Genomic DNA, 12,670 nt, shown 5'->3' with positions numbered 1-12,670 from the left:
TGTGTTTTAAGCTCATTTATACCACAGCATATCGTAATACAAACTGTGTACCTGACCTTTTGAGCTAAAACAGGGCAGGTTCCAGATATTCCAAATATACAATTTCCTCCTGTAGTTTAGTAAAGACCACAAACTTATCAGATTTCTTCAAAATTAATCAGCAGAACACAGGGTTTTTTGCATGAGAAAGGAAGCCAACAAAGCTTATGTAACATATATATATAACCATACATTTCCTTTGTTCCCCAGTTGAACGTGAACTCTTCTAAAGTAGATAGACGGTTTGCACAAAGAGCTCAATAAACATTGGTTAAATAACTCAGGCTCTCTCTTTTGACTCCCACCCTACCATACACATACCAGTACTACTAGCAAATACCAGAAGGCAACTGGCTCTGAAGTCAGCCCAGCCCCTGTCCCTGAGGAAGTAAGAGTCAGAGTTTAATCACCTGAGCAGAATTTATTTTATTGAGAAGAGTCATCACCTGGTTCCCTTGAATACAGATAATTCACTGGATTCATCAAGCTGTCACAGGAATTCATAAGTGTGCTTGAGGTGCCATGAACCTCACCGGCTCAGTGAACTTATTCTGATGGCAAAGCTCCTTTTGTAAGAGAAGGTATAGGTGCGGAGCCGGATTCTCTTGCTAACCTTTGTTCTCCTTCATGTCAGCCACCCTTAACCCCAATGAAGCAGAAGGACCCTACCATAAAATGAGCCCTTTTCTGCCTAGTACCCCCATGGCGCTTGGCGTTGGAGTTGCTCCCATCCCTGCAGCAGAAAGTGGGCTCCAGGGTTGGGGTCCCGAATCAGATAGTCTGTTGCCTGCAGAAATGCGCAAGCTCAGTTCATAACCCTGCGCGCGCCTAGTCAAGTGTAAGCTCCGGGGTTAGCAGCTGCTTTTAGATGTTCATTTCTTTTTCTTTCTTTTTTTTTTTTTTTTAATTTTATTTATTTATTTGTCAGAGAGAGAGCGAGCGAGAGCGAGCACAGGCAGACAGAGTGGAAGGCAGAGGGAGAAGCAGGCTCCCTGCAGAGCAAGGATCCCGATGTGGGACTCGATCCCAGGATCATGACCTGAGCCGAAGGCAGCTGCTTAACCAACTGAGCCACCCAGGCATCCCTAGATGTTCATTTCTTTAGTTTTGTTCAGCGTCCAGTTGATTGAGTCGCTTTACAATCAGGCTGTTGATTTTCTTAAGATCGTCTATGTCCTTTGCCTCAGCTGTTAGTCTTCTTGACACGTCATCCATCTTGTTTCCAGTTTGGACTTCAAAATAGAAAACAGACTGGGTTACACTGGTTTCCAGGCTGTTCCGTCAGGACTGGTTAGTGCCATGTTAGCTGAGTGCTGAAAGGACCCCGTGGCCAGTCCCCTGCTCCGGTCTCCCAGGCAGCCCAGATGCCCGGGAGAGGAATTGCTTAAAACTAAAGTTATCTACCAAGTGGATTATTTTTACAATTTGTTGTGGCCAGCCTAGACTAACTTTGGAAGTTCCGCACAGATTTTGGTCGAGAAATATCACCGTGAGCAACCAAGGGAAACCACCAGCTTGTCTCATTATGAGCACATCAGGGAAGTGATTGTTACTTTGTCTTTTTCAGAGACCTCTTCTCAGAAGGTTTTTGGCTTCTCATCAGGAAATGAGGTTTTCTGGTTTATGGCCTTTTTTTTTTTTTAAGATTTTATTTATTTATTTATTTGACATACAGAGATCACAAGTAGGCAGAGAGGCAGGCAGAGAGAGAGGAGGAAGCAGGCTCCCTGCTGAGCAGGAGCCCAGTGCGGGGTGGGGGGGTGGGGTTTGATCCCAGGACCCTGGGACCATGACCTAATCTGAAGGCAGAGGCTTTAACCCACTGAGCCACCCAGGCACCCCTGGGTTTTGGTCTCTTTTGACATAGCTCTACTGGTTCTGGATTACCAGCCCATAAATGAATATGTAAGAATTCCCCTCAGACCATCCTGAGAACAGAGACAATATTTTCAAAATAAACCAAACTCCTGGTGATAAAGTCAGGTACAGAATGGAACACTTTGAGGTCTGCTGGTGAGAGTTAAAATTTCCAGGAAATGCAGCACAAAATCCACACTTAATATTTGAGCTGCTTGATTTCCATTTTAGGCAAGTTTTTCCCAAGCTATCTGTCAGGAACTAATGGTGGTAACATGCCACAAGGCTTAGTGAATAAACTAATATGGGAAGGAAAACTAGAAAGTAGAGCTTCCCCTTCCAGGTTTGGGACAAATTATTGTTCAGAAGCTGCTTCTTCCCCATGTTTGAAAAATTATACTGGATGAATTATGGTCCAAAATTTGAAGGAAGGATCTTATTTGAGATTTGCTGTAGAGCAAGATAGAATACCACTTGCTTCTGGGGAAAAATGTGAAACTAAATTCCTAACATATTAAATACTTTTCCCTCTTAGGAACCTCCTAGAACATTAGTCACAAAGAGAAGGAAGCAGCAGCCCTGTTGGCTAAACTGTGTTCCACAATACAGATTCCAAATTAAATTTTTTAAAAAAGGGGGGGTTGCAGGTGCAAGAAAGTTACAGAAAAATTATATACTGACTTGCCTCTTGGAAACTCAGAGGAAGGTTAAAAAAAAAAAAAAGAGCATTATCTAACTCAGCAATTCTCAGGTGCATTTGACCATAGGCTCCTTTTTTTCTTCAGGCAACACTTAATAATATCCTATGTGCCCGGTATTCTCAGGAACACACTGCCTGGCCACTAGAAACTGCTACCAGGGGCATCCATAGTTATCTACCCTTGCTGTCTATTATTCCTTTTTAGGAGAGGGATTGTGACAAAAACCTAAGGCCTGTTGTTGGGGTTTTATTTTTTCTAAGATTTTTATTTATATTATTTGAGAAAGAGAGAGACAGAGATTGTGAGAAAGAGCACAAGCTGGGAGAGAAAAGAGAACCAGACGCCCTGCTGAGCAAGGAGCCCAACCTAGGACTCGATCCCAGGACCCTGGGATCATGACCAGAGCCGCAGGCAGATGCTTAACTGCCTGAGCCACCCAGGTGTCCCAAGACCCCATGGTTTAATAAGAAAGTAATCATCATAAAATAAGCCTTCTCTCTCATGTAAAAAGACCAGAGTTTTAAAGAATACAGGTTCCTCCACTTCAGAGAAAGGTTACAAATCTGCACTCAATCCCACTGAGAGCAAAAAGATTTCCTTGTTAAAGAGGAGCACAGGCCAACTTCATTTCTAGATGCCTGTGCCAACTCTGGTCTTAGTTTGAGTTAAGTTTTGACTGAAAACCAGAGGAAGTCCTTACTTTATTACTTCAACACAGGAAATGAAGGGCAGGGGAGCTCTGGAGCAGGACAGATGAGGGTTTGGATCCTGGTTCTGCCTCTGATTAGCAGGGTAAACATGGAGAGGTAAACTCTCTGGACCTTAGTCTTGCACTGATGAAACAGAAATATTAAATACTACCTCAAGACGTAAAAATTACGATAATGAATTTATGTGTCTGGCACAGAGCAACTGCCCAATAAAGACATCCTTTATTCATGTCTTCTTCCACTTGTTAATATGACTTTGCCCTCAATATAAAACACCAGCAGCAAATATAAAATAAACCACATTTATAAGGATGCTGATAAAGTCATGTTCTTTGAGGTAGGGCGGAAGAGTCTTTGGGCACTTATGACCTGTGGACCTTGGGCACGGTAGTTTAACTCAGTCACTGTCCCCGATGGGGGTGGCAGAAATGATATTTGGAGCATTCATTTTGGTTGGTGTAACATGTCAGAAGGTAATCCATAGGCTCTCTATGGTCCAGAAGGTTCAGGAACAAACCACATCCAGCCGACGGTCAGATACAAGGGCACCTGGTCAGGAAAGTTGCCCTTGCAGCTTTTAAGTGCAAGAAGGCAAGGACTGGGCGAGAGAGAAGCGATGAAACGTGATGCCTCCCCACCTTTTATCCACCCCACTGGCTGGATAAAAACCTTTTAGCTGGAATGAGGGAGTTTGGGGGGGGAAAGGGTGGGAAGCGATCAAAGAGTCACGTCCTCTGCCCCCCTATCCCCCCCCCATCCACCAGCACTACCTCTAATCCTGAATAAATTTAAATTAAGGGCATTCCAAAGACATGGGCTCCACTTCTCAGTGCCGATTTTCAAAGGCTACCCGGCCTGCAAAGTAGGAAAGGGCAGAAGGAATGACAGTGTGGTGGATCCCTGCAGGGGGAAAGGGTGTCAAAGGCCACTCGGGCTTCTCTCACGCTTCTCTCTCGGGGCTGGGAGGAAGCTGAAGAGAGTCCTGGATGATGGCCCACAGGAGTTAGCTGAGAGAGAACACTGGTGGGCTTGAGGACCGGGGAGCTGTGTGGGACAGCCGTCCCCAAGGGAGAGGTCAGGCCCAGGGCAGCGAGGAGAGCCCAGGCACTGTCAAACAGGAAAGAAGTGGTCTTACCGCCTTCCTAGCCTTCCTAACACTGCCTGGGAGGGAAGGGGGGCAGGAGGTGTGCAGAGCCCTCAGGCTACCAGCTCATTCCTAGGAAGTGAGAAAACCTGGAAAGGAATTGGAAGCCTCAGCGTGACTCTGCTACAGACCTGAAGGAATAGAACCGTTTTACACTGGACCAAGAAAACCGACAGTCACCAAGGATAAGCCGCCAGCCATTTGACAGCTAGGGACTTCAAGTAAGAGAGTAAAGTCCTAGGAGGTGTTTGTGAACTTTGGGCACCATGGGCTTGTGTCCCCACGATCCTCCTGGAGCCGCAGGGCTCACTCAGGGCCACCGCACGCCCTCTTTCAGCATAGCTGTGAGTGCCAAAAAGCACGTCTCCTCCCAGAACAAAGTTAAACAACCAGCTGCAAAGTAAGAGCCTTTGAGTAATGAGAACATGTCGGTGGTACTTACCTATTAGAAAAATCACGAAGGAAACCAGTGCCAGGCTGACAATCAGCACAATTATCAACCCCATAAAAAACAGACTATGACTTCCGTTTCCTGAGTTAGTGCCAACATCCGGGATTTTCTCCTCGAGGGCTGATAGGAAACAAACAAAAACAATGACAAAAACTCCTCCCAGATGGCTTGTCCACAGACCTGAACTGTCCCCAGACCTGAACTGTCCCCATGATTAGAGTGTAAGGGATACACCCGTCTTCCCCAAGTGATCGCTCTGGAGAGTGACTTAGGTTTTAAGAATGCCTTTGGGCTGGTGCTCTTTGTGAATTTTTTACCTTCTTCAACACCGGTATTCAAAAAACAAGGAATCTCCTTGGAAAGTTCTTTGAAGATGGTTTTAACACTAAAGGAGCCGGACAGGGGCTTTTCCTGGGCTGGGTAGAGGAAGCTACATACATCAAAGGCTCAGAATGTTGGAGGCTCTGTCTCGTCTTCCGCCAATGTGACCCAGGAGTAAAAACACAGCTGGCTGGGACACCTCTTCTAAGCAGAAGGCTGACTACTCTGGGAAGTCACCCAAAGACAGATGTCTCCTTGCATCATGGGGGTCATCAGTGAAGCCCACATCCATTTAAGCAGAAAAATGGCTCCAATGTATTTTCGTCTCTTAGAAGCATCTTTGCAATCAAGCTGCTCTGGAAACAAGGTTCTTTCAAATGTTCTGAAGTTAAATTGAGACTGCAACCATGCTTTTAAGGTAGCTTGGGTCAGCCAGAGCATGAAGCGTCTGCATGTGGCCATCATTTTGTAAGGCCCGTGTGCCTAGTGACACCCAAAGTAAATTCATTAAGAAATAGAGAGACTTGGGAAGACTAATGACTTCCTTTCTGTATTCTCTCCTCCTTGGCATTGGTCCCACACAGAGTGCTACTTGATTGTAGCTGGGTGAGTGCCTTGTGTCCTGAGCCAAGTCACCCTACAACAACCTTTGCTTCCTAATCAAAGCGATGGCATAAGTTGGCATCGAAACACCTGCGTCTATTGAGACTGACCCAGTAAAAGCAGGTGAAAACCCAAACGCATTAAAATGAAGAAACAAGCAAGACCTCAGGAAGGATGGAAAAGGGGTATAAAATAGGTGTAAATTTGGGACAGTCAGAGTTTAGAATGGGAATGGAACAAATGGCCAGTGGAAAATTAAGGCCTGTGTTTGAATGTCACAGTTTAAGCTGGAAAAATGGGGCTCAGAATGATCTGATCGAGCTCGTTTACAATATTTAGGGAATAAAGTCTACATTTAGTATTTAGCAGATTTTTGTTTTGCTTTTCCCCTCCTTTCTTAAGCCTTTAGTTGGGGCCATTTGTAATCTGTAAGTAGAAAATTAAGTTGATTTCTTTGCCCAATAAAATTCTAATGACTTTTTAAGAGCTGGAGGAATGTGTGGAGCATTTTCCAGGAATGCACTATGAAGTCAGAGCTCTCTAGGGAAGTGGGCCCCACTGGTGATGTGGATGGGGTCCCCAGCAGGTGCAACAGATGCCCAGAGGGAGGAGCAAACCTCTTGGAAGACCTGCAGCCTCCAACCCTTTCCTGGGAGACACACTCCACAGGAAAGTCTCAGAACCCTTGAAGACGGATTCCAAATCTTGCTTAGGAGCCAAGAAAGCCCCTACCCCTGGCAAGTATTAAAAGAACAAAAACAAGAATTGCCTAATAATAAATAGCACTTCCGACATTGAGCTGTTCCTAATGCCCACCCTGCCCCCCTCACACACACACACCCAGGTCCAGATTAGCATTTGCTATTTTTAGGTGGCCTGGAAGCCAGGAAGGGCCCTCAAGCCTGGGAGGAGGCACATACGGAACAGGTGCTGTGATCCTGTAGGACAGAGGTTAAGTTTGTTTAAGTCGTTTATGGAATCCACAATATAAAGTTTTCTGTCTTCAGGCATGCCTCCAGGGCCCGTGTCCTGGGAATGATTCATTGTTCCTGGAAGAAAAGAGTGACATGAAGCAGAAGGCTGGGCCCAGGAGCCCCGGTCACAAGAACCACAGGCCACAGGCACATAAAGAACCCTCCACACGCATTCCTTTCAGCCAAAGGTCTAGAAGAGCTATGCTTGTCCAGAAGGAAATTTTTCCTTGTGGGGACTACTTCGTATCTACTCTTTTTGCCTGGCTTGCCAGGAAGCTCAGACTCAAGTGTGTGGCCCAGTCTGAGCCCTTTATACCTTGCTTCTCTGAATATCCTTCCCCTCCTCCGCGGATTCCTCAGGTCTATCTTCCCCGGGCCTCCTTTTTTTATTTTCTAAGTTATTTTAAAATATTTTTTCTTTTTTTTTTTTTTTTTTTTTTTTTAAAGATTTAATTTATTTATTTGACAGACAGAGATCACAGGTAGCCAGAGAGGCAGAGAGAGAGAGGAGGAAGCAGGCTCCCTGAGGAGCAGAGAGCCCGATGCGGGGCTTGATCCCAGGACCCTGGGATCATGACCCGAGCCCAAGGCAGAGGCTTTAACCCACTGAGCCACCCAGGCGCCCCTAAAATATTTTTTCTTTTATTACATTGTTTATATTCTGGTGAAATGCCTCAAATCCTTTGCCCAAGAAAAGTATGTATAAACATATAGAAAAACAAAACTAAGCTAGTCAGCCTCGGGCCCAAAGATTCTGAGGGGAGAAGAGAGTATTAGGATGAACTGTCCTAACTGCATGAGGCTGTAAAACAAAACTGCAATTTTCTTTTAACTCTTTATTTTTTAAATACATTATTTATTTATTTAATTCCTTTTTAGTATTTATTATTTATTTATATATATATTTTTGAGAGTGGGGAATGGGGCAGAGGCAGACCGGCAGAGAGAATCTCAAGCAGACGCCACAGGAGCACAGAGCCCGACACGGAGCTCGATCCCATGACCCTGAGATCATGACCAGAGCTGAAATTGAGAGGCAGATGCTGAACCAATGGCACAAAACTGCCATTTTTGTATTTTATATTCTCCCTCAATATGGCATATGAGTTTCTACCTTAAATGTACCCTTTAGCCCTGAGCTGCTGGCTGGGAGTCCTCAAGATGAAATCTTCATAAGCTTAGAAGCTATAGACAGGAACCCTATGGCGAGCTGGAGACCAGACTCTGGGACATCTGAGGTCTCTTCCTTCTGAGTTTCCTTAGATCAAGGTCACTTACATAATACAGAATTTCAAAAGCGAGACTTACATTTTCTAATGACAGCACCACTTCAGACAACCCCGAAAAGCCTGAATGGATTAAAAAGGTCTATTTTAAGCTGTCTGTCCAGCACAACAGAGAAATGACGGCCCTTTAACTACATGAAATACAGAGCTCTAGGAAGACAAACTCAAATTACTATCAAAGCTGTCTCTTTCACAGTTCTCTCTTTTCATAAAATGAGTCTGATAGTGATCCCAGGCTTTTTGATCTGAAGGGGATGGTGGACATGCTCTGGTCTGGCCCCCATCCTTTCCTCAGTGAGGATATCGAAGCTGAGCTGGGGAATGCCCGAGATCATCCATTTAGTTAGTTGCGGAGCTGGAAGCGGGCCTCTCGCTTCAGAGTTGCCTGCGTCGTCCCTCTCTTCTCCGCATCCCTCCCTGACCCTCTTTCATACCTCAGCTCAAACCTCTCCCCTCCTCTAAGAACCACCCTGCTTCTCCTCTGTGCTTGTGCTGGATGCAGTTACCTTCTTCCACCAGAACACTTACCCTGTTTTACAACGTTTATTGCTCCCATCTTTGACTTTCCCAACTGACAGAAAACTGTCAGTTTTCTGAGGGTTAGCACCGAATTCTCCCAAGTGCCCGGTGTCAAATGTATAAGCCAGTGACTTAAGTGGGAGTAATTAACATATTTTATTCAAGAGCTGAAGCTCACCATTTTCAAAAGAATTTAAGGCAGTTAATAATAAATACACTAATGGAAATAAAACTGAGTGTAAAAATCCTCATGTGATATCTAACTGGCCTCTGGTAAACTCAATAAGCTTTGTGCCTGCTGATAGGAAGCAACACACTACTTTCCATAAACATTTTACACTTTTCCTTCAATAGCCGTTACAGAATGAAGAAAAATAGGAGAAACCAAATTCGGGGGTGTTGGGGGAAGATGTGAACACCTGTAGAAGATCTGAAAAAAGAATCAGCCATTTACTAAGCAGATTAAATTATATTCTAAAATATTAAAAAACCAGGAATTTTCCAGTGATACCTGAAACCCACTAGGATTTATGAAAAAAAATATGCTCCTGAAGTCCTAAGAAAAACAGCGAGCTCAGAATGACCTGGGGCGCCTGGGGGGGCTCAGTCAGTTGAGAGGCCAACTCTTGATTTCGGCTCATGGTCTCAGCGTTGTGGGATCGAGCCCCTCATCCCACTCCATGCTCAGCGGGAAGTCTGCTTAGGAGTCTCTCACCCTCCCTCTGTCCCTCCCACCACATATGCTCTCTCTCTCTAAAATGAATAAATAGATCTTTTTAAAAAATGCCATGGACTCATTAAACTTTTGCTCAACCAAAGTTAAAGACTGAACAAGGTGTTTCAGTTACCTTGAAATTTTAATTAACAAAAATACGTAATTCTCTGGGTAGTTTAGCTACTACTGAAGCACACCTTAGATACTGAATTCCAAATAGACCCATGGAGCATTCATAAGGGAATGACATGGAGTGGTCATTTTTTTAAAAAGCAGCAGCAGCATATAAAATAAAGGAGCCTTAGAGCTCAATCAAATCTTATCCTCTCACAGGTAAAACCGTGACTGAGGCATGGTCACAGATTTCTCTTCTTCCAGAGATATTCTATGTGTTATCATCTCGTATATTCTACTCTCCTCGATACTAAAATTTGATGAAGACTAAAGGTTATATGTTTCACATCATAAGATCATCATTCCAGCCATGGCTCCTATTTTAGGCTTGGTGACTGACGCGTGGTTCATTTTTGGATCTCTGACTTAATGTCCTTGAGCCTTAGCTTCCCCTTTAGGAATGGAATTCGTATTGCTCAAATCTCAAACTGAAGCTTAATTGACGTTTACAAAGTGGAGGGCCAAATAGAAAATCACAGCCACGAAAGCTAACCCAAGAGCCGTGCAGTTAATTAAATCTCCAAATCATTAGCCTTGCTACTGCTGACTACAAAGGTGACTCAGGGCAACATGGAGTCCAAAAGCACTAAGGCAGCAACTTAAGCTATGAAGGGCCCTGAAAGTAAATTTCTTATTCAGGATTAAGTCACAATATAAAGAGATGCCATTTTCATGTATTTTTAAAATTAACTACAACATGCAAATGGAAAATAAAGACCTGTCCAAGAAAACAGAGTTGGGCGTCTGTGGTTCACGGCCACCAAGTGCTCACCAATGACTCGATAAGTAAATGGATACGGGATCACATGGCCCTAAAATGAGGACCCACAGCTGTTGGCATCCAGTTGTTGCTATCTGTGGCTCCTCCGTAGAAGGGCAACAATCAGCAGGGCTGGTTACTAAATTCTGCATCACCCCGGCTCAGCCTTACTCCCTAATCCTGGTGTGCAAATCTGCTCATTAAGGTTGACCAAAGTAGTATCCTTTTAATGGAGCCCTTTCTGATACCTGGCACTAAAACATGTAAGTAATTTCATTTTCCTCCAGCTTAGATCAATGCTCAAAACTGATTCTTTTCCTCATTTAAGGACTCTTTCACTACCTACAAATATTCTGACAGAATAGTTGTCTATGAAAAATGGCTTTGCTCTTTATTTTTTAACCAAAGGTGCTCGGTCTCAAAGCTCGGAAGTAACACACCGATATTGCTTGCCACAGGATCAGAACTGTTATAATCGGGCATAACTCAAAGCTAACAGGAAGCTTTATTGAGTGAGTCATGGTAATTTGTTCTTTAATTCCATTTCAGAGTCAGTGCCTCTTCACATTCAGGAATTAATTTTTTAAATCAAGTTTAAATCATTTCTATCAAAAGTTAAAAGCAGAGTGCATGCAACAAAAAAATCCCAGGCTCAAGAATCATAATGAGGTCGGCAGAGTAATAACATGCAAATTACTTACAAAAATGTGAGCTTTGACTGCTAGGCGGCCAGGAAAAAAAAAAAAAACTAATCAGAAGCAACTGCAACAAAACTTTACAAATTCTGTGGTTCTTTGTTTGCCTTCCTTCAGCGCACAGGTGTTCCTACAAGGCCCAAAACCCCAGCTTGATGTCGGTCTATATTTAGTGTTCATTTAGCCAAGCAATGTAAGATGCCAAATACTTTTTTCAAAATGTCTGAGCTTTTTGTGAATATATTGCTGAAACCATGCTTTGAAAATAAAAAGCCACCATGCTTTGATTCAGTTGGTAACTGATGAGGTCCTTATTGGACCAAAGTTAAATGTCCTTATTTGGCTGGTGTGTGTGTGTAAGCAGACACATTTCTAGCGCCTCGGCCACGGTATGCGCCCATATATAAATGTCCACTAGCAGACTAGAGCTGCCATCCTGACAACTACCTCGCACAGGACTCCAGACCAGGCAGAGGATGGCAATCAGCAAAGACAGAACAAGGTTGTGATATTAACTAGGGGCATGGCACGTCAGAGAGTCCCTAGGGCGTCCAGTCACTAGGAAACAGGATTGGGAGGGGGAGATTTTGTGGCTCCAGACCCACCGCAGGAGAGGGAAGCACTTTGTCTCATCCACCTCCCTGTCTACTGGAAAGCTTGATTCACTCTGAGTTTTTAGGCATCCTCCTTTCTCAGGAATGTCAGGCTTTCTCTTGTGTGGCTCCCTCACGAACACGCCAAGGAGCTTCTGCCCTCTGCTGTACATAAAAGGAGCTACAGTGAGTCCTGAGGTCCCTGTGAGTCCCATTTGAAGGCCACAGGGACAGACTCTCCCAGCGGGATGCGGAGGGCTGGGTACTAAAGGGATACCCACCTTCCACTGCCCTAAGACAGACATTATTTGTCCTTGAAACATTTTGTATGTCAGTGAGAAAATACTGGCTTCACAGAACTTCCTTTACAGTTTACATTCAGTACAGACCTCACCCTACTTTTAGGGGAAAGGAAAGCCATTTTCTTAGGCTTCATCTGTACCAGCGGACCAATTGATGCAGAAGACATAACTCATAACTGCCTTCTCAGAACTATATTGTACTTTAAAAACCTATGCCAAATTCCATGAAAAATGAAAATGTTTGCTGTTAATTATCAGCCTGTTTTTTAAATACTCCCCTGACAACCTGATCTGTCTTAAACCATCAAATCTTTGAAAAAATAATAGAATGGCTTCATTTTGAGCATTTACTGTTTTTCTCCTATAGTCTTACAAGCCTGTGAATTATCAATTCCCTCCAGGGATGAGGAAAATGGAGCCTAAGCAATTCCTTACACCAAAATCTGAGTAAAACCATTTTTTTTTTTTAAAGATTTTCTTGTTTTTGAGAGACAGAGATAGCAAGAAAGCATAAGTGGGAAGGGGGAGAGAAAGGCTCCCTGCTGAGCAGGGAGCCCGAAGCAGGACTCCATCCCAGGACCCTGGGACCATGACCTGAGCTGAAGGCAGACATTTAACCAACTGAGCCACCTAGGTGCCTCTGAATTTTTAAACCAGTGAAGGGGCTGAAAGTTTTTATAGCTTATGACCAATTGTCTCCCAATTCTGGAGAACTACATTAAGAGCAAAGCAAGAGGACACACCTCATTTTATCTATTACATACTTGAAAGAACACATTAGGAATAGTTCAAAGCCACAAGAAGAAAATGGGTATTCTCACCTGAA

The 12,670-nt window shown here is 44.0% G+C and overlaps 1 protein-coding gene across 1 annotated transcript; it reads right to left on the bottom strand.

Annotated features, from left to right (window-relative positions):
- Positions 1-1,092: 1,092 nt before the first annotated feature.
- Positions 1,093-12,334, bottom strand: LSMEM1 (leucine rich single-pass membrane protein 1). The gene is made up of 4 exons (XM_045062889.1): positions 10,956-12,334; positions 6,747-6,875; positions 4,894-5,022; positions 1,093-1,271 (listed from the first exon to the last, which is right to left on the bottom strand). Exons 2-4 carry the CDS (start codon positions 6,868-6,870, stop codon positions 1,141-1,143), a joined length of 384 nt encoding a protein of 127 aa, XP_044918824.1. The 5' UTR covers positions 6,871-6,875; positions 10,956-12,334; the 3' UTR covers positions 1,093-1,140.
- Positions 12,335-12,670: the final 336 nt, after the last annotated feature.

Source organism: Mustela putorius, unplaced genomic scaffold (genome assembly GCF_011764305.1).
Source record: "Mustela putorius furo isolate JIRA1106 unplaced genomic scaffold, ASM1176430v1.1 tig00003845_pilon_pilon_pilon, whole genome shotgun sequence".
In the NCBI taxonomy this organism is placed as follows: Eukaryota; Metazoa; Chordata; class Mammalia; order Carnivora; family Mustelidae; genus Mustela; species Mustela putorius.
This window is presented reverse-complemented; position numbering and strand designations above follow the sequence as displayed.